General features: G+C 45.5%; 2 protein-coding genes, 2 non-coding genes and 2 pseudogenes across 4 annotated transcripts; 4 read left to right on the forward strand and 2 right to left on the reverse strand.

Moving 5' to 3' along the window:
* Window positions 1-1,080: 1,080 nt before the first annotated feature.
* LOC123171644 (uncharacterized) lies at window positions 1,081-1,235 on the forward strand (annotated as a pseudogene).
* A 4,394-nt stretch (window positions 1,236-5,629) lies between these two features.
* Window positions 5,630-5,826, forward strand: LOC123171621 (U2 spliceosomal RNA). Its single transcript, XR_006485324.1, has one exon. It is a non-coding gene; the product is annotated as a U2 spliceosomal RNA (small nuclear RNA).
* Window positions 5,827-8,197: 2,371 nt separating this feature from the next.
* On the forward strand, window positions 8,198-8,394 carry LOC123171620 (U2 spliceosomal RNA). Its single transcript, XR_006485323.1, has one exon. It is a non-coding gene; the product is annotated as a U2 spliceosomal RNA (small nuclear RNA).
* Window positions 8,395-9,181: 787 nt separating this feature from the next.
* LOC123167659 (2-oxoglutarate-dependent dioxygenase 33) lies at window positions 9,182-12,213 on the reverse strand. The gene is made up of 12 exons (XM_044585490.1): window positions 11,953-12,213; window positions 11,551-11,666; window positions 11,055-11,173; window positions 10,879-10,942; window positions 10,722-10,789; window positions 10,420-10,478; window positions 10,177-10,336; window positions 10,074-10,093; window positions 9,866-9,912; window positions 9,670-9,750; window positions 9,480-9,569; window positions 9,182-9,401 (listed from the first exon to the last, which is right to left on the reverse strand). The coding sequence occupies exons 1-12, from the start codon at window positions 12,101-12,103 to the stop codon at window positions 9,273-9,275; spliced, it is 1,104 nt and encodes a 367-aa protein (XP_044441425.1). The 5' UTR covers window positions 12,104-12,213; the 3' UTR covers window positions 9,182-9,272.
* Window positions 12,214-15,651: 3,438 nt separating this feature from the next.
* LOC123167966 (disease resistance protein PIK6-NP-like) lies at window positions 15,652-20,786 on the forward strand (annotated as a pseudogene).
* A 261-nt stretch (window positions 20,787-21,047) lies between these two features.
* Window positions 21,048-22,159, reverse strand: LOC123168831 (uncharacterized). The gene is made up of 2 exons (XM_044586696.1): window positions 21,906-22,159; window positions 21,048-21,788 (listed from the first exon to the last, which is right to left on the reverse strand). The coding sequence occupies exon 2, from the start codon at window positions 21,745-21,747 to the stop codon at window positions 21,307-21,309; it is 441 nt and encodes a 146-aa protein (XP_044442631.1). The 5' UTR covers window positions 21,748-21,788; window positions 21,906-22,159; the 3' UTR covers window positions 21,048-21,306.
* Between the last annotated feature and the right edge of the window lie 64 nt (window positions 22,160-22,223).

Below are 22,223 nucleotides of genomic sequence, written 5' to 3' on the forward strand. Positions count from 1 at the left end.
ATGCACCAATGTCTCCAAGAAGGTCAACGATGCCCACAACCGTCGCCATCACTAGTCACAGGCCCGAAGCCGAGATAGGCTTTTCACCCGAGCTCCCAACACAGCTTCAACTGCACGTCAACATGCATAGGTGGGAACTAGCCCACCAACTAGTACCACCATCTAAGCAGTCTGTTTCCGAAGAAGCACGGATAGTCACCGCAGCCAACCGCACCTCGCAGGGACCACCGACGGCCAAACTTCATGACGAGCCGCCTGATCCATCAATGGACAGGCCGTCGTACCTTGTCGAGGATCATGCTAGCAAGGAGCAGGCGACCGCTGCCCGAGACCAAGAACCGCCATGGTTCTGGGTCACGGCCATGCACCAGACGCGCCGACGCGCTCCACGTGCGCCACCGCACACCCGTTGGGTACCACATTCGCAACACTCGCACCATCAAGCCGCCCTTCCGCACCATCTTGAGCCATCGAGCCGCATTGCCCAAGCAACGGCGCCACCGTGCGAACTCCAGGCAGCATACCACGCCGCCCGACCCCTTCCGCGCCCTTCCGCGCAGTTGCATGCCAACGCGTGACTATTACATGGCATAACCGCGCCGCCCACCCCCCTGCATGCCCGTGCGCCTCCAAGCGCCGCCCTGAGCCAACACACACGCCCGCTCGAGCACCGATTCCAAGCCCCTACCGAAGATAATGGCCCACATCGCTCAAGCCCACGAGAAGGAAAGGGCCGTGATGTCGCCGCACCATACAAGCTTTGCCCGGCAACGCCGTCCAACGGCGGCAAGGGAAGGAGAGGATGGTGAGCTGCAGTGCTGGCGACGGCTAGGGTTCACTCCTTTGCCATCATTAAGCACCGCAAAAGAGACAGGGCAGCCGTCAACGGGCGGCAAGGGAAGGAGAGGATGGTGAGGTGCAACGCTAGCGGCGGCTAGGATTCGCTCCTTTGCCGCCATTAAACGCCAGCAAAAGAGACAAGCCCGCAACAGCTTATGATCATACTCCCTCCGTCTATATTTATTGGAGAAATGGATGTATGTAAACATATTTTAGTTTTAGATACATACATTTTTATCCATTTCTTCGACAAGTATTTTCTGATATATGGACCATGTGCCCACAATGATATTAAATTTATTTTTTATGGGGGTGGGCCTACCACAGTAGCTTGCTACTGGGGTCCATGCGCGTCGCTTGGGTGTTGCACTATTGCCCTGGCTTGTGCACCCCAACCAAATCAAAGTTTAAATTTTTATTGTCTTCAGATGATTTAAAACTAGGTTTGGTTGTCAGGCGATCCTATGGGTTTGGAAAGAAATGTTTTTATCTGCAACTCTCTGCATGTATGTTGTGCAAATAGGATTCATTGGCATTGGCATGGTCTGCACTACTAAGCTTTGTGGTAGCCTATGCATTTCTTCTACTGCTACTGTGCCACCGTAGGGCGTAGTTGCTGCGGCCAAAGCCCATCTGTCGGTCGCCAACAACAGAAAAGGAATTGGATGCTATCTAAATTCTCTGTATTGGCACAAACTTGCAACTTTTTTCTTCATCTTGTGCGTATCTTCATGTGATTTGACTCTGAACTTGTTTCAGAGCTCGAAACATAACTCAGAGACTGACAGCGCTTCAGGATAAGCAGAGTGGAGTAAGGAGTGGTGGCTACGTTTTCATCATCACAAAATTACAGGAAGGATCGTTCACTTAGGGACTGTGAACGAGTTGAGAGGGTTCGATCCGCAGAACGCACACCAAGGGAGAAATCCAGATGAGAGGAAATTCTCAGGGAGGGGACAATGCGTGCATAAAGAGAGGAAGCGAAGCGAGTGGGCACCGACCGGCAACAGTGGTTGGTCTGTCGGCCGACGGTGCCCGGCCACTGCAGCTCCAGCACGTAGTGGTCGAACACGGCCTGCCGTTGCTTCCTCCCCGTCGCCGGCAATGCCAGCAGCGTGCCGGGGAGCAGCACGACGAGGCAGAGGAAGCAGAGCGACACGAGCAACGACCTCCCGCTATTCCTGTCCTTTGCTATTAGAGTCTTCTTGGCTCGATTGGGTCCGGATTTATCTGTGTGTCTACTAATCTACGTGCTACCCACACCATTACCTTAGCTAACACTCCCATGTGATCCACTGCCTCTGCTGCAATGTACTCTTGAAGTGGCTCGGGGTACATGCCAGGCTATGTGTGAATTGTGATTGCTCAACTTTTGATTAGCTTAGCGTCGGTTTAAGTAGTCCGCTCCCATCGTGTTTGGGTTTTCTTCCATCTGTACGTATGCTTGCGTCCATGGAGGGTACAAGTCAACCTGCGATAGTTTGAAATTTATGTCCTTCCAGTTTGCCGATTCAAAAAAAAACCACTATTTTGCCAAAAAAAAACCGAATCCATAAAATAATGTTAGCAAAATTAAAAAATGTTCATGATATCAAAATAATGTTTGCGAAGTTGTGAAAATGTTCATGTATTTAAAAAGAGTTCATGATTTCTAAATAAAGTCCGCAAATTCAAAAAATATTCAAGAAAAAAGAAAAAAGAAAAACTAAAATAAAAAGGGAAAGGAAGAAAGAGAAAAAAAAATCAAAAAGAAGAACCAGAAGAAGAAACCAAGAAAGAAAACGCCAAATATGAGCTGTGATGTTTTTTGTAGAAACACATATCAATACTCACAATCATTATAGGTATATTGCTTGGGATCCATGATCACAAAAAATTACTAACTCCCACAACTAAGAATTACAAAAAAAATCTTAGACATATCTTCTTTGTAGCATTAATCTTTGTAAGACGAAAAATTGTCAAGACTTCAGACTGCAGCTGGGCTCGAGCACCGATATTGTCATTCATTCATTTGCACGAACTTGATTAGCAATAAAGGTTTTTGAAATCCCCTTGAGTCGTCCATCCAAAATGATGGGAAGCCATCAGCAATGAATGTACTTGGGTCGAGGACGAACCCCTAGAAGTGCAGGTCGTCGAACCATAAAATCTTAACCATAACATAGAAACAATTCCAACTCCACAAATAATCAAACTAACAAAAGTAACATGACACATAAACTCGTGGGGTTACACCTACCTCTATGGCTCCATGGAATTGCCACAAAAACCGGAATAACTATCTTCAAGAACACGTTCCTGTGTTGCGTCCTAGGTGTCGAGTGCGAGCACTTTCATGTCGGTGGCACATTCGTGTCCTTGCAAGCACCAAATGTATTGTGGGACGACGGATGAGCAAATGAGTTCACCGCCGTCCGCCAGACTCACCATGCATGCCCTCTGGAGAGGTTGGATGTCGTTGATGTAGTTGGCCAACTGTTGGTTGATGAAGGAAGTTGAGCCGCCGAAATCAACTAGCATCAATACCTCCGGGCCTTGAATCCAGACACGTGGCTGGAAATCCTTGGACGAGACTCCCTCAGAGATAGCCGAGCAGGATATCATCATGACTGCGTCAACCGTATATGGTTGCCTGGTGTCGCCGGCGTGTCGAAGACCATGTCGCGGTGAACAACTCAAAATCTCCTCCATGACGTGCAGCTCAACTGACTTAGGGCAAACATGGTCGTGCCCCCATCATTCGCCACACTTGAAGCATAGCCACGGGCGCGCTGGTAGTGCCACACCATCTTGAGTTTGGTTGATTCGCCTCGCGCGCCCTCGGTACCACGCCAATCTGCCGTAAACGATGGTGCGGCAAGGCATGTCGGCGGTGTAGGCAATGGTAGAGATGCACCCGCCCAGGCTGGGGTCTCACACGGCCGTGGTAAGTGTTGTCGGGGAAGCTCACTGTAGGCACCATCGTCCACCTCCTTCGGAAGCAATGCCAGTGCGCATGTCGTGTCGAGATCAGAAGGACGTTGAAGGAGTTTGGCTGCCCCTATGTCCGCCTGCAATCCTTCCACGAAATGAGTAAGAAAGTAGTGTGGATGAATTGTTTCTGAATATGAGCTCAAATGGTTTATGATAAGTTCAAACTTATCGAAATAATCAACCAGAGCGAAACTTTGCTGCACAATATAGAATTGTCGAATGAACAGTCGTACACATAAACAATGTGAACGATTCACAATTGAATTTTCCCAGTTTCTTTTGAATCAATTGCAGCCAAATTGACGAAGATCTAGGGTTTTCCCAGAGCTGAAGCGCCATTAGATTCATGCGGGAGGGGTGCAACAACAATGCAGCGATGCCTCCAAAAAGGTTAATGATGCCCACTGTCACCGCATCACTGGTCACATGCCTGAAGCCGAAACAGGGTTTTCACCCAAGCTCCCATTACACCATCAACCATAGGTCAATATGCACCAGCGCTGACAAGCCCACCAGACTACCACCACTTCACCAACCTATCAACTGCAAATCACAGATAGTCGTCACAGCTAACCAAACAGGTCCACTGGACGCAGCACGAGCCGACATACCTTGCCGACAAGGAATAGTGAAGCGTTGTGCGAGACCAAGAACCGTCGTGACACTCTTCTGTGCCATCTCGGGCCATCGAGTCGTGCCGTTTGAGCAACAGTGCCACCACGCGACCTCTTGGCGGCACGCCCTCCTACGTAGCTGCGTGCTAACGTGTGACCCTGACGCAGGAGAACCACGTCGCCCTGCTCCTTATGCACCCGTGCCACACCCAGCGCACCCACGCCCTCATGTGCATCCACGCTTCTCGTTTCCTGCGCGCCTCCATGCGCCGCCACCTTGCACCGCCTCGCCGCGCCGCCCCGAGCCAGTGCACACACCGGAGCCCCCACCGAAAAGATCGGCCCTCGCCGCTCAACCCCGAGCACTAGGAGGAAAGGCCCCCGTCACCACGCCGCGCGAGCTTTGCCCGGCGACGCCGTCCGACGGCGGCAAAGGAAGGAGAGGATGGTGAGGTGCAACGCTGGGGGCGGCTAGGATTCGTTCCCGTGTTTTTCGGAATATCCTTTGCCATCATTAAACACCAGAGGAAGAGACAAGTTAGCAACCGCGTATAATCAGAACGTAGGGTAAGGAACATAGGCTTTGGATGTGCTTGATCTCGCGTATATATATATACTAGCACTACCATATTCATTCTTCACATCTACGTGGCTACGCTGATAGACATCACGCACAAGATTGCGAGTTTGCGACGTCAAGTTGTTCGGAGTGGAGCAACATACATCCTGCAAGCCAACGAGGAGAAGAATTAGTTACAGAAGCTGCCTACCTCTGCCTCTGGCTGGGAGTTTCCCCATCGATCGAGGCTGCGTCCCGTCGCAGTCGCACCGTGCAGCGCCTCGGCCATGCATATGCATGCATCGTCAAGCTTCACAACCCACTTGGATGGATACACAACTCCGCCCGTGCGCACCTGGCTCTTTCTCTGTCCGCAGGCTGCCCCTCCGTTCCGTGGCGTTCGCCAACTCTCTGATCAAGAGACGCGAGCAACTCGTTTTGCCAGGCGCGCGCGAATAAGGCCGGTAATGCAGGCCTCGCCAAGAAGGCCTCTCCATGTTTGAGGCCCACACAAGAGGCTGGCATTGCACCGTCCGCACTTCGCACCGCAGGTCGTTAGTTTAGTACCACCTCGCTTAGCGAGGAGAGGACGGGAGGGCGAGGAGGATACAAATAGAGGGGCAGGGCAGCGTTGCAAATCATACCTTTCTCGGCCTTTTGGCTAAGATCAAGTGTAGTATCTGTTCTTATCAGTTTAATATCTGATATGTGGGTCATGTGCCCACAACGATATTAAATTTATTTTTTGTGGGGGAGGGCCCACCACAATGGCTTGCCATTGGGTCCCTCAGGTGTCGCCCAGTGCGTTGCACTATTGCCTGGGCAGGCGCACCCCAACCAAAACAATTTGAAATTTTAATTATCTTGGGATGAAGATGCTTGAAATTTAATCTGTGTTTCAGCCTTTGAGGTTTAACCAGTTTGTAGAGGCGCACCCCAACCCAAACAATTTGAAAATTTAAATATCTTGGGACGAAGATGCCTGAAATTTAATCTGTGTTTCAGCCTTTGAGGTTTAACCAGTTTGTAGGACCTGACGATGACCACAACACATCGTCAGCCCCTCATCTTCTGCTATTAGATTCAGAGAACACATGACCAACCGTACGTAGCTGTAGTGCGAACAAAGCCAACCTGTGGCTCCCCAGCAAAGAAAATGGAATTGGATACTGTCTGAATTCTCGGCATCTGACTGGCAGAAATGTCTGACTGTTTTTTGTGTGCATATCATCATGTGATTTGGTTCTGAACTTGTTTCAGAAATCGAAACATAACTCAGAGGTCTAAAATGAAATCGAAACATAACTCAGAGATCTGAAATGAAAATGGCATGATCAACATTGTTAGATACGGTTGATGAGCATAAAAGAATAAGCAAACTGATTCAGATTCCTCTAAAAAAAAAGCATAGTGATTCAGATAAGTCGACCTTGTAGAAGACTTATATAATTTTTAAGGAGTGCGTCAAATTTTGATTGATAATCTGGCCTGCATGGAAGATAAACATTTCAGTTCTTTAAAGCACATCAATTAAGTACGTATTGGTCGAAAAAAATTAAGTACTTCTTTGCATTGTGAACATTAACATCAATAAATATTGATAGGTGTATAATAATATTACAGGATTTTCTAATGCACAAAAAATAACTGGTAGTGAACGATTTTCTAATGCACAAAAAGATATTCCTTCAGAACACAGAACCGACAAGGGACCCCTAAAGAAGAACAGAGAAAGGAAGTTGAAAACACACAAAATTAGATCCTTCCATTAGTTTAGCAAGATCACCGTATCTGCCCGGTTCTATAGGTGTGTAGCACTGCAATTTTTTGTTCTAATGGTTTAGCTAAAAAAAACAGAATAATTTAAACAATCATGACAAGAAATTCAGAGACAGATGTAAACTTACACCAATTGCTTCGTGCGTATCAGGTTTACCCTTGGTAACATTTTCTCCCACTCTCTGATATCCTCTGACGAAGTGACAATTGACCATAAGAAAGTTCATTTACATATGTAGAGGTTTTCCAAGGACCAAACAACAAGCTACAAGAAAAGCTAAGTTTTTATTTAGATATCACACCTATAAGGCTATAACCACTCTGAGGAGTCGTTCTGATCTTCAGTTTTTCCTCGTGAGGGAGCTGAAAGAACTTCAGTGTGACGTCCCTTACTTCCATCATTAGCAAGTCCAAAATCCCATGGCCATTCTGTAGATAATACACAGACATCATTTGCCATGGTTAATTAGGACTCAACAGATGAGTTTAGCAGCATCCAGAACTAGTTTTGCTCATAAAACGGAAGGGAAAAGACCAGCTGCACAGAACAACTGAACATGACACTGACACACACACACACAACACACAGCATTTTACACTACTATTGATGACAGCACAACATTTTGCTTGTAAACTGTTGATGCTGTTTATTTCCATGTTCAGTTGAGATACCACAACATAAAAATGAGTATAAACAGGCCTGTTCCAGTTTATATAGTCTGCTTAGAGGTCCAAATTACTTGGAATCATAAAGTTGAACGAGCGGTTACCACATAGAAGAATCCGGCCTCCCTGCAAGCGTCGTCCAGCATTCGGACGAGGTCGAGCAAACTCTCATCGTCGGCCATGTCAGGGTTGTCGATCTTGTCAACGAGCGGGCTGATATCTGATCATGCAAAGTGGAAAAGAGAGCTCACTTTTCATATAAACAAACAATGCATCTGCTGTATCACCTGCCTAGAGCGAGAAATCTTTGTGACACGATTGGTACGGAAAATAGAAATCTCCATGGATAAGCATGTATCGATCAGAGCCGGATGTGCTCAAGGAGAACAACTTCTTCCGTCACACTCCAACATCCAGTCTGCAGCAACCTATGTTCTGAATAACTCATGAAAGCACTGCAGAATTTCTCTATCAGAAAGGATGGGGAATTCAGCCTGGATTCCTCCCGTGACTGTCAGCAGTCCGACAGTGTTCGCCAACTCTGATCGCAAAACAGCAATCCAGGCGCACAAATCAGGCCGGTTATACAGGCCTCGGCCGAAAGGCCTTCTTTGTTTAGGCCCACGCAAGAGGCTGGTTTGGTGGCATTGCAACGTCCACGCTCCGCACCGCAGGTCGTTAGTTTAGTACCACCTCGCTTAGCGAGGAGAGGACGGGAGGGTGAGGAGGGTACAAATAGAGGGGCAGGGCAATGTCACAAATCATACCTTTCTCGGCCTTTTGGCTAAGATCAAGTGTAGTATCTGTTCTTATCAGTTTAATATCTGATATGTGGGCCATGTGCCCACAACGATATTAAATTTATTTTTTATGGGGGAGGGGCCACCACAATGGCTTGCCATTGGGACCCTCAGGTGTCGCCCAGTGCGTTGCACTACTGCCTGGGCAGGCGCACCCCAACCAAAACAATTTGAAATTTTTTTTTCTTGAGATGAGATGCTTGTAATTCTATCAGTGTCTCTGGTGAAGCATCCTGTTGCCAAGAAGATGTCACAATTTGTTCCTACCAAACTGTTTGTAGGTCAGGAGCAGCGCAACTGTATTTGATTTATTTAGAGAGCACATACATGCCCCAGTGACGAAGATGGAAGGTAGACAGGCAGTCCATCGAAAGAAACATCATATCAGCAACCCAAATAAAACACAGGAAGATGCATTAACCGAAGCGCATCAACTTAATCTACTTGAATCCCTGGAGAAATGTACCTTGTTCATGTTGAATGTGGTAGTTGGTATGCAGCATGACGGCCACCCACCGTAGTCCGGTACTGTACCGCGGCCAAAGCACATCTGTCGGTCCCCAACAAACAATATGGAATTGAATGTTGTCTGAATTCTCGGTATCTCACTAGCACAAATGTGCAACTTTTTTTTTCTTGTGCATGTCGTCATGTGATTTGGTTCTGAACTTTGTTTCTGAACTCAAAACATAACTCAGAGATTGAAAGCGTTTCAGGATGAGCAGAGTGGAGTAATAACAAGACATATTGGTGGTTGCATTTTCATTGTCGTCACAAAATTACACGAAGGATTGTGTGCTTATGGATTTGTGAACCAGTTGTGCGGGTTCGATCCGCAGAACGCGAGCAAAGGGAGAAAGCCAGATGAGAGGAAATCATCATGCGCTGCCTTGCCTGGTCACGATACACCAGGACAGTTACTTTGTCCGACCAGAAAAGGAGGCTGATTTGTCGAAGGGTTTTATTTTTTGAGGGCTTCGAAGGGTTTTATTGATGGATCATTTTCAGTACAGCTACAGAAATTTGTTCCCCAAACTGTTACATGACGAAGTTGGTGAGGACTTTCTGCACTAGGTGCTCCCCATACACCACCTTCTCATACTTGGCAACGCCGCCCGTCTTCTCCCGGCAGAACTCTACAGGTTCCACCGCAGCGTCGAAGTTCGACTGTATATACGTGCAAATTGTTTCAGGAAAAAGGGAAAATAAGTATAAGCAACTCAGTCGAAGTTCGGCTGCATATACCTCGTAGAAGAAGGCGACAGATACACGGTAGCGAGGGGAGTTATTGACGACTCTGTGGAGCGTGGGCTGGTATATCCCATTCGACCAAACCTGAAAGCAAATAAGATGATTTATAATTAATAAGGTTGCGAAAAGAAAATAATCAATGCCAAAATAGATAAAATGTTAGTGTAGTTGCAAATATAGAAACCTTCAGCATGTCCCCGATGTTGCAAACGAAGGTTCCCGGGACCGGCTTGGCGTATATCCACTCACCGGACTGGTTTCTGACCTGATACCCAATTGCCAAAGAGTTTCAGCAGATCAATTCCTTTGCTTCATTATAGAGGAAGGAGAGGGCATAAATGGATAATACAAGATATGTGTGCTAGTGAAGGAACATGTACCTCAAGAGCACAGATTTCATCATCCTGATTCACCAATGTCAGAAGACCTGCAGTTTAGCAGAATGAGGAAAAAAAATATTTGCAGGATTTTTCTATAATTTTCCTAAGAATACTATAGATGGTTTTTCTAAGAAGCAAGCAGATTATACTGGTATTGAATTTTCTTAAACACAAGACAATGATGTAAAACCAAGAGAGGTGTGCTCACCATAATCTGTATGAGCTCCACTGGAAAAGCGAAGAAAAACAGAGTGAGATGTATCCACATATGCCACAAGATAACTTCCTTTTTAGGGTGTATGTGTGCTTACCATCCAATATCAGTGCGTTCCTCTTGTGGGATGTCATCTGAGACTGGATAGCCAATTAACCTGAGAACCCAAAAAGCATCTCCCGCCACTCCGCCTTCGAAAGCATCCAACGGCGCACCCAGTGCCAAGGCTATGCCTCTCATGATCTTCCTTGAAAGATCTGAAATGAAAAATGGCATGATAAACACTGTTATGGACGATTGACGAGCATAAAAGAAAGCAAAGTGATTCAGATAAGTGGACCTCGTAGAAGGCTTATATAGTTTTCCAGCAGCGCGTTAAAATTCGATGGATAATCTGGCCTGCATGGAAGATAAAGAATTCAGTTCTTAAAAGCATAGGACGTACTAAAGGAGCATTCTTTACATTACTAAAGGTGATGTTACCGGAGCAGTTAAGCAATAATACATGCATACTGCTAGTGCTTCCTATCATATCTTTCTCAATTTCTGATGCAAAAAAAAGAGGACGTACTGAACCCATTTCTCAGGTATTCTCAGATAAACCTTGAGAACAAAAACAGAGAAGGAAAGTTGAAAACACACCACAAATTAGATCCTTCCATTGGTTTAGCTAGATCACCATATCTCCCCGGTTCGATAGGCGTGTAGCACTGCAATTTTTGTTTCTAATGGTTTAGCTTAAAAAACAGAACAATTTAAACAAGCATGACAAGAAATTCAGGGACAGAGGTGAACTCACGTCAATTGCTTCATGCATATCAGGTTTACCCTTGGTAACATTTTCTCCCACTCTCTGATATCCTCTGAAAATAAGCCATAAGAAGTTCATTTCTGTATGCAGAAGACTTAAAGGACCAAACAATGAGCTATAAATAAAAGAAACAAGAGAAGGTCAAATTTTGTATGCAGTCACACCTATATCCACTCTGAGGTGTCATTTTGATCTTCAGTTTTTCCTCGCGAGGGAGCTGAAAGAACTTGCGTGTGACATCCCTGACTTCCGTCATTAGCGGCTCTGAAATCCCATGGCCTTTCTGTTAATAATACACAGACATCATTTGCCATGGTTAGTTAGTAAAGACATCATTTGCCATGGCCTTTCTGTTAATAATACACCAGAAATCCCATGGCCTTACTGAACCGATGAGTTGAGCAGCATCCAGAACCAGTTTTGTTCATTAAACAGAAGGGGAAAGACCAGCTACAGAAAACAACTGAACATGACACACACATTTTTATTGATGGCAGCACACCATTTTAGCCACCACTTAATGAAACTATTTATTTCCATATTCAGTTGAGGTACCACAATAACACAACAACAGAGTATAAGCAATCACTTTCCAGTTTATATAGTCTCCTTAGAGGCCCAAATCAATTGCCATCACAAAGTTGAACGAATGATTATTACCACATAGAAGAATCCGGCCTCCCTGCAAGCGTCGTCCAGCATCCGGACGACGTCGAGCAGACCCTCGTCGCCGGCCATGGCAGGGTCGTCGATCTTTTCGACGAGCGGGCTGATGTCTGATCATGCAAAGAGGAGAACGCAACCTTTCATCATCTGATTTAGAAGTGAGATATTTCTGTTTCTCCGCTCCAGACAGGATGCAGAGTTCTGAATGACCAACGATCACTCGGCTGTTGCTACGGCCGGGACTGCGTGCCGGCAGGATTCATTCTGAATTCCGGCCCATGCCAGAATTTCCATTTCCGAAGGGATGGGGAATGGAGCCCGGATTCTCAGAATCCGAATCTTGCATGGAGCAACAACTTTCCACAAATAAAAGAATTTATTTAACAGATGACATACCGATCAGAGGGATGGCCTTGAAGTCGGAGCCCATGATGTTCGGCGAGGCGAGAGGTAGACCCGAGACCGGAGAGGGATTTGGGGTTCGGGATAAGGAGGGCGATGGCAGGTGAGATGAGGTGAGTGGCGTGACGGCAGGATCAGCAATCATGCATCCATATCATGGCGCTATTGCGATGCGGTGCAGGTCACCTTTTTCGGGTTTGATTCGGTTTTGGTGTGTCGTGTAGGGGGGCGATTGTGCTGTTGGCCGCTGTAGTGAGAGCGACACGATCGTCCCACGCACCTGCCTGCCGCATCGATGGCGACGCGAGGCACGAGAAGGTGTTTTAGGGCGTTGTGATGGCGGCGACGGAATCACCCGAGCTCAGCGGTGGAAATCGTCCCCGGCTCGTACTCGCAAACGCCAGTTTTCCTCCCTAGCTTTAGAAACTGTCGTCAACATTTTTTTAAAATCACCAACAACTTTCAAATGCATGGCCATTTTTTACAAATTCGTGAAAATCCTCCGTGGTTCCACCCTAGTTTTAGAAACCGTTCTCGAACATTTTTTCAAATCATGGGCATTTTACAAATGCACAAACATTTTTTTTGGAACTCGTGATTTTTTTAATCGACAAATATTTTTTGAATTTCGGAAACAATTTTTGAAACAATGACTTTTTTTAAAAAATCGTGAACATTTTTTCAATTCGCAAACATTTGTTCAAATTCATGAACTTATTTTGAATACACGAGCATCTTTTTTCCAAAATCATGAACTTTTTTTTATTTCCCAAACATTTTTTAAACCATGAATATTTGTTATCAAAATCATGAACATTTTTGTATCTGCAAACATTTTATGATTTCCTGAATATTTTTTGAATTCACAAACATTTTATGGTTTCCTGAATATTTTTTGAATTCACAAACATTTTATAGTTTCCTGAATATTTTTTGAATTCACGAACATTGACAGATATGTGTGCCTTTTTTTCGTCTGAAAACAATGCTCCTTGAAGAGTACCCATTTATACTTTTGGAGGGGGGGGGGGGGGGGGATGATACTTTAGTATACTCTATATCACCTTTGCAAGTTTTGTTTGGTGGTGCTTTTATATTGTCTATTTGATAAACTGCTCATATATGATATTTTTCTTCTTCTTTTAGAATACACACAAGCATGTGTATCTTATATTCATAGAAGAAAACGGGGAAAAACCCCATCCACCATGTTACAAAGTTGGCCTCAGGCCGAGTACAACATAACTACTTGTGGTGGCTCCGCCTAAAACAACCTAAGAAAGAACAAGGTCATGTCACTCCTAAACGACCCGACTTTCTGCCAAGCCTTGCCCTCCTTGTAGATCCAGTTCATCACCACATTCATGACCGACAAAGCATTGTCAAAGACAATAACGTTGCAATGTTTCAAAACCTCCCAGCAAACCAACAACATTAGAGTATGGAGATCCTTCCTCTCGAAACAGGCTATCGCCCCCCTTTATAAATAAAGGCACAAACCGAACAAGGTACACGGCCGAACGATACATGGTGATGAGGTGACCCTCTTACAAAGCAGATCCTAGGATACCCGGATCGCAAAGCAGACAAGCAACTACGCTACCGAAGGAGAACACAGGGAGAATGGAGCACAATCATGAAACACCCTAGGACACCTAAGCTCCTAGACAACGCCCCCAAGAGAGAGAGAACGGCGCATAGCGTTATCGCTGCCTAGCCCCATCGGGCAAGGGTCTTCACCCGGAACTCTGACACGACGAGGAGATCCATGCCGACATCTTCAAGAAGAGAACGATGCACGCAACCTTCGCCATCACCAACGCAAAAGCGCGGAGCTTTCGCTCGGCACCCCACCCTAAGTCACGAGGCCCTAGGGCAAACGCGGTGTGCCCAGACCCTAGATCCAGATCTCGGAGGACGTGCCCGAGCCACCAACCGCTACCCCTCTCGTCGCCCGCACAACCAAGAAGTGATCCACCACTGCTGACATGGTGCCCGCCGGAGAGCCAACCATGCGACCCACCATCCGGAGCCGCCGCTCCGGCATCCAAGTCCAAGACGTCACCACCGCCCACACCACAGAGTACCAACCACGGTAGGAAGAGCGAAAGTCCACATCTTTCACTCATAGCCCGGCATGAGCCACCGAGGCTGGGCCGATGCCACCACAGTAGGGGCCCCAGCTCTGCATCCCCAGCTAATTCCGGTGGACTGGGGGAGACACACCTCCGTGATTCCCGACGGTCGCCGCCGAGTACACTCAGGGCTGGGGCGGCGTGCTGCTCCGCTGTTGGCCACTATAGTGAGAGCGACACGATCATCCTACGCACCTGCCGCATCGATGGCGACACGAGGGAGAAGAAGGTGGGTGTCTGGGCTGGCGGCGACATAATCACTCGAGCAAAGCGGTGGAAATCGTCCCGGTTACTGCTCGCAAACGTAAGTTTTCCTCCTAGTTTTAGAAAGCATTGTGAACATTTTTTGAAATCATGAACATTTTTTTACAAATTCCTGAAAATTCTCCGCGGTTCCAGCTGGCAAACGTCAGTTCCTAGTTTTAGAAACTGCTGTGAGCAGGTTTGAAATCATGAGCATTTTTCAAATGCACAAACAGTTTTTGGGACTCGTGTTTTTTTAATCAATGAACATTTTTTAAATGTCGGAAACAATTTTTGAAACAATGTTTAAAAAAATCATGAACACTTTTTCAATTCGCAAACATTTTTTCAAATTCTTGAACTTATTTTGAATACACAAGCACTTTTTTCCAAAATCATGAACATTTTTTAAACCTTGAATATTTATTATCAAAATCACGAACATTTTTGTATCTGCAAACATTTTATGATTTCCTGAATGAAAGCAGTTAATCTAAGCTCAAGCTCATATGAGCTCTAATGAACAGTAATTATCTGATATTTTCTGCAGTAATGTTTTGCTTGCTTGCAAAATTTCATCCTGAAAAAAAAATCAAATAGCATTTTTCGGGATCGATTTTTATGATTTTGTAAGCAATCAAAATATTTGTCAATGTTTGTTGGAAAAAGTATCAGTTTATAATGGAATTTACACGTTCCTAAATGTGGAACACTGAAGAAAGACCACACACGGACACACCCTAGGCCAAAAAATGGATCCCGTGCGGCGTGCGGCGTGACTTCAGCGGTTCAGCCCACCAGACCGCCGTGCCGCCCCACCCCAAGGGCCATGGGCACCTCCCCCGCGGCCTCCTCCGGCCCTCTTTCCCCCCCGCGGCGGCCTTCACTCCGGAACCCCCTCCAGCCCCGCCCCTCCGTCGCCCCTGCCTCCAGCCCTGCTCCGCCGCCAAGTTTCCTCACCTCCGCCGCCCCCTCCAGCCACCAACTCCGCCACCGCTCATGCCCATCTCCGCAACGGTGCTCGTGGTATGTGCACCTGCTCGGAGCCTGGTCTTTGCATTGTCAGCTATTCGCTTTCTTTGTCTCGTAGGAGGTATTCTTGTGACCATGTGTGCACCTAATTAACACAGCCAAGCTTTGGATCTGCGTGATTAGTCAAGCTTGGATCTGCGTGGTATGCACGTTGTGCCATGTGCATTTGGCATGGCTAATCGCGCAGATGTCTCCAGGCACATCCGAGCTAACAATTCAGGTACCCATTTGGCCATTTCTGCCTGCTTTGCCGGCGTGGGGTGGCCGGGCGGAAAGATGATTCTCCACGGGTCACAGCGAGCAAATATATGAGAACTGACCAATTCTCCAAAAATAAACCCTCTTTTTTACTAGCGCAGGCTTGGATCTGCGTGATATGAACGTTAGGCCATATGCATTGGGCACGGTTAACCTGGCGATTAGTTTTGTACAGTCTATTGGCTAGCTAGCCGTAGTACAGTAAGTAAAGGTGGCCTAAGTACTTTTGAGTGTACTTAGGAACTACACTCGTACTGTTATACACAAAAGATAGGAACTACACCAACAAGAGAGAAAAACGAAAGCCACACTTCGAGCCATGGACCTTGCGATGGCGGCCATGCGCTCCCTCCTCCCCAAGCTGGTCGAGCTCTCCTCCACGGAGAATACAAGCTGCAAAAGGGTGTGAAGAAAGACGTGGAATTTCTCGAGAGGGAGATGAGGAGCATGGATGCTGCTCTCCGCAAAGTGGCCATGGTGCCGCGTGACAAGCTTGATGACAACTCCAAGATCTGGGCCAATCAAGTCAGGGAGCTGTCATACGAGATGGAGGATCTTGTTGAAAGCTTCCTGGTGGGCGTCCAGGGCTTTGAGCCTGCCGCTAACCCAGACAGCTTCAAAGGGTTCGTGAAGAAGGTGTCCAACTTGTTCACGAAAGGCAAGAAGCGCCACCAGATCGCCGATGCGATCAAGAGCATCAAGGACCAGGTCCAGGATGTGGCGGACCGACGTGACCGCTATAAGATTGATGATCTTGCTGCAAGTTTGGCTGCTGCAACCATCGTTGACCCTCGGTTGATGGCTCAGTTCAAAGATCAGAGAGAGCTTGTTGGCATCGAGGAGCCAAGAGACGACCTAATCAAGAGGTTGGCAGATGGAGATGATTGTGTGTCCAAGCAGCAGCTCAAGATCCTCTCGATCTTCGGATTTGGAGGACTTGGCAAGACAACTCTTGCCAAAGCAGTTTATGACAAGATACAAGCAGAATTCGTATGCAAGGCCTTTGTTTCGGTTGGTCAGAATCCTAATCTGAAGAATGTTCTCATAGGTATTCTCCTCCGAATTGACGAAGACTCTTGTGCCAATGCTACACTGTTAGATGAGGTGATGCTCATTGAGAAGCTCTGAGAACTGCTTACGAACAAGAGGTACCACTATCTCCTAATTTCCATGCTATGAGAAACTTACCTCATTTCAAATGCATGTTTACTACTCCCTCCGTTCCTAAATATAAGTCTTTGTAGAGATTTCACTATGGACCACATACGGATGTATGTAGATGCATTTAGAATATAGGTTCACTCATTTTACTCCGTATGTGGTCCATAATGAAATCTCTCCAAAGACTTATATTTAGGAACGGAGGAAGTATATAGTTTAATTTTTTGCGGTCATAATAAAAAGTGAGGCAGAAATGGGCGCTTCACTTTCTTGCAGATTTTTTTTTTCTTCCATATTATCAAATGTTCATTCCAATTATTTACACCTAATTTGAAAATGCATGTTTAGTATAGTGTCCTTTAAGCGTCCGTGATAAAGAGTGAGGCAGAAATGGGTACTTCATTTTCCTGCAGATGTTTTACATGAATTAGATTTAGATTGCATCTGCATTTTCTTACATGTTTTAAGCAAAATTTACCAGATTTACCTACGGTCAAATGTGGCAATTATCTGTACCTAATAGGAAAATATTACTTCAGAATAAAAAAATTATATTTGATTGTGGAGTTAACTTTACAAAACTCGAATAGAATGGATTTAATCAAACCCTCGCATGTATTTTGATAGTGTCTTCCATTCATCATTAATCAGTTACTTATGTCTCAGTTGTCTTAAAGCACCATGTCGTGAATGGAATAATACCATTTTGGATTGTTGGTTGAGATGCTTCCCATATTTGTTCTATTTCTAGGACGACACTTTAGTTTTACTAATGTATGGCTCCCGCTTTCCCTTGTCAATAGTTACCTCATCATCATTGATGATATATGGGATACAAGCTCATGGGACATAATCAAATGTGCTTTCATTGATAGTGGATGTGGCAGTAGAGTAATCACAACTACTCGTATTTTTGAAGTGGCAAAACTGGCAAGTGACATTTACAAGCAAGAACCCCTTTCTCCTGGTAAATCGAATGAATTGTTTTGTATGAGATTATCTATTAGCAAAAGCAATAACCCTTATGACCAATCAGTTAAGAAATCTGAAAAGATATTACAGAGATGTGGTGGCATACCGCTAGCTATCACTACAATAGCTAGCTTATTGGCCAGCAAACCTGTAAATGATTGGTCTGGGGTGTATGATTCTATTGGTTTTGGGAATGAAGATAACAAAGAAGTGGATAACACAAGGAAGATATTGTTATATAGCTACTATGATCTTCCGTATTATCCACGGCTTTGTTTATTGCACCTAAGCATATACCCTGAAGATTTTGAGATAGAAAAGCACACTTTGATATGGAAGTGGGTGGCTGAAGGTTATGTCCTGGAGGAAGCAGGAAAAGGGTTATTTGAGATTGGAGAGAGATACTTCAACGTGCTCATAGATAGAAGCATGATCCAGGCAGTGGAGGTGCTATATCACAGCATCATATATGCTTGTCGTGTGCATGATTTGGTGCTTGATATGATTCATTTTCTATCAGAAGACGGAAGTTTTGTTACTGCATCGAACAGTAACAGGACATCTCCACGTATTACTGCTCGTAGGTTAGCCATAAATCATGAAGTCATAGAGCAGGATGGATCTGTGGCTAACTCAAGCGTGCAGCAAGTGAGGTCATATAATGCCACCATGTGTCAATTTAGTATGTTGCCATTGCTTTCAAACTTTAAAGCTCTACGTATGTTGGCTTTAGAAGAGTGCACTTTCACGGGAAGTGAGCAATTCTTTATGAAGCTGGAAGATTCTCCTTATCATCTTAAGCATCTTGGGAGGCTAATTCACCTGAGGTACCTTGGGATCTCGGACCAGCTTAGGAGCTTAGAGGTCCCTAAAGAAATAGGGGATCTAAGGTTTTTGCAGGTACTGAACTTGAGCGGAGCTTACATAAAAAAACTGCCTCAAAGTGTTGGTCGGCTAACACAACTGAAGTGCCTGCGCTTTTGCGGTTCTAGCATGGAGGTGTTGGAGTGGAATAATCTAACATCTCTGGAAGAGCTACAATTGCAACCTGCCTCTCCAGACTTTCTGAAAGGGCTGGGCAAGATGAAGAAGCTGAGGGAGTTGAATATACTCTTTTATGAGGACGATAATATGTTGTTCAAAGATTTGATGGGACTTCTTGTCAATCTGCAAAAACTTCAAGTCCTAATGGTTATTGGTTGGTATGGAGAGAATCCTGAGCCATGGTCTGATTACGCTGGCTCTGTGGCCCTTGGGCACCTCCGTCATCTGAAACTGGGTGGCCTGCTTCCTGGGCTGCCAGTGTGGATTAACTCCTCATGCCTCCCGAACCTCTGCCACTTGTATGTGAAACTGACGGCTACGGACTCGCAGGATATGGAGATCCTCGGGAGGTTCTCCGAGCTCATTACTCTGTGCATTTGTTGCAAGGATGGCGCTGCTTTTCCTGATACCATGGAGGAGGGTGCATTCCCCAAGTTGAGATACCTGGAACTGAAAAATTCTAACCAACCGAGATTTGTACGGGGAGCAATGTCCAACCTTGAGTGTTTTGAGTTCACCGGCCTGGTACGGGCCAATGGCTTGGACTTTCTTAGCCTGGTGAACCTCCCTCGTCTTGAGAAAGTTGATGCTCAAATCAGAGGCGAAACTAGGATGGGCATCGACCTGTTGCCGGCACATGCGTCGTTGAAGCATGCAGTTGAGATCCATCCCAACCATCCCGCACTCAAGGTACGTGCAACTAACATCGCAAATGTAGTCTCTTTCTCATGTACCTGTAGAAAAAGAGTTTCTTTCTCATGTTGCCTTTATTTTCTTTTGCAGATTCACGGCAGTCAAATGGATGATTGAAGCATGCAGTTGAGATTCATCCCAACCGTCTGGCACTCAATGTATGTGTTACGTGTAATATCACAATGTAGTTTTTTTTCTCATGTACTTGTAAAAAGAGAGTTTCTTTCTCACGTCACCTTTATTTCTTTCGCAAAGAAAGTAGGAGTATTCTTATTTACTTTATGCAGCTATTACCAGGGGGGTTTGGATTTCAATTTGAGAAAAAAAAACGTATTACATACTACTCCCTCTGTTCCGAATTATAAGATGTTCTAACTTTTTTCTGAATCGGATGTATATAGACGTGTTTCAATCCGTATGCAGCCCAGAAATTTCTAAAACATCTTATAATTCGGAACGGAGGTAGTAGTAATATACTTTCTTTATTGTTTTGCTGAGGACAACAGGGTTCTGGACTAAGTTTCTGAAAACATTATGCCCCCACCTTGTTCATTTTGAAATCAGTTTTGACAGACCGTTAAAACTTTTGTTTGCATTTTGGAAATTTGAAATTTCAGACCACTGGATATTAGGAAACAATTCAGCAATTTATTATTACTATTTTTCTTAGATTGTGCACATGTTTCCACTATGTTTTTTTATTCGCAGGGATATAATTTTCACTAGTTACTGCATTCTGTAGACGTATATTAGTTACTAATGGCTTCCTATTATCTGTTTCAGGAGGCGAGCTAACTGTGCTCTATAATCAATCTTCAGGTACGAATCCCTTGCGAATTTGAAATTTTGAGAGAAAATGTTTCTGCGTACAGCACGTACGCATATGTACGGGCACTGATCTGCTGCTCACTTATGTATAATAACTGCGCTTACATTATGTGGCTAAAATTCTACAGGCCAGCCAGGGCTGTGTGGGTGAGTCTTGCTCTTCCTATTGAGGCAATGCCATCAGCAAGCTACAGGAGTAAATAAAATCGCGAGGTTCTCTTCTCAGGCTTGGAATCCGATTTGGTTGTAATCAGCCTCCGTGCCTTGATTTTTTCCACCACATTTTTGTGGTAGCTACGCGGTTGTTTTTTTTTTTTGAGACAAACGCGGTTGTATTATTTTATTTGTGGCAATGTTTAGCCATCAACCAGTGGACCAAACAGGCTCTTAGTATCTCCTGGCCTGTGTAAAGTACTGTGTTATATTTATTTCACTTCTATGCTTTCCAAAACATTCTTTGCACGAATCCTGAAACTTTTCTAATCAGCAGAAGATTCTCATTTCTTTCATGGCAGAAAAGATTCCCTAAGATTTTATCAATAGCTAGCTTTACTCACAAATTTGTGCATGTATACAAATTTGAAATCCATGGCACGCCTCGGCTAAGTGGCCCACGAACTGGTGGCTTTTAGTTAGAAGAAATTTTTGCATGGATTAATTAATTGGATACAAGTTCTAATTAAATACTGCACTGTTCTCTGCCTTAACCTTGGCTTCGGAGACACGCTGCAGCCTGAGCATATACACTCGAGAGCTTCAGGTGTGTTTTATCTTGCGGGGTCTTCAGGTATATACACTTATGCTAGCGAAGGATTATATTGAAGAACAACGAAAGTTCACCAACCCAAATACTTACAAGACACAAGCTAAACACCTCCAGCCAGCTATAATTAATAGAAGTCTTGCTTCAACACTATAACATCTCCTCACTGCGTGCCGGGGATGTTCACAAGATCCTCTCAGCAGAATACCGCTGTCGCAGTCACCTGTAGTCGGTCGAAGAAGACCTTGGTTTACCGTTGTTCGACGAGTTGAGGTGTAGAGAAACAAGAATCGCCCTGATCGCGACGATCAAGCAGCCGACGAGCGTGCCGAAGAAGAGCGCCCCAGGCTGCCTCGTCTGCACAAATCCATACACTCCCCCGGATGTCACCAGCATGAAATCAGTCAGCCCATCCCCGGAGAAATCCTCAAGGATTAGTGCGTAAGTCGGCGGCGCGGGGAGGTCGATCGACGCCAGTAGGCCACCAGAAGGAGAGATCACCACAACCTCCTGATCGCCGCCAGCAATGATCACCTGCTTTGGGTCATAGGCTCGCAAGGAGAAGGCCTTGAGAGTGGGGATCACGGTGTTCTCCGTCATCCCTGATGGGGATGGAAGGTTTGTCCATGCCGCGCCTGTCGATAGTTTTGCCACCTCCATGTCATATCGTGACCAATTAAGCCTGGAGAGTATGAGCTCACCTATGATGATAGACAAACAAGTCAGGGTATTGTAGAAACCGCTGCTCATTATTTCAGAAGAGACAAGCTAGCACCATCGACTTGATGCGTCCAAAATCGCTAAAGAAATATACCGACTTGCTAGAAAGATGATATCGCCATGACTTTCTCTTCTGTGTACATGACTATCGTCTCTCTCCAGCAGAATTGGTGCCGCCACCTCTAAGCTAGATGGATCAAATGTCCTCCCAGAACTTCTTGAAAAGTCACCATGATGGAACAGATTGAGATGATTGTAGTGGCAAATAGGAACATTAAAAAGTTGCTCCTGCACCGGTATACCAGATGTGGCAACTGCCCAACAGGGTTGAGCACTTCCATGGACCCGGTAACAACAGTTTGCTCAGCACCATTTGCACCGACAACCTACAGAAGAATGGACCAACAGCTTTGGTA

Source organism: Triticum aestivum, chromosome 7D (assembly GCF_018294505.1).
Source record: "Triticum aestivum cultivar Chinese Spring chromosome 7D, IWGSC CS RefSeq v2.1, whole genome shotgun sequence".
Taxonomy (NCBI): domain Eukaryota; kingdom Viridiplantae; phylum Streptophyta; class Magnoliopsida; order Poales; family Poaceae; genus Triticum; species Triticum aestivum.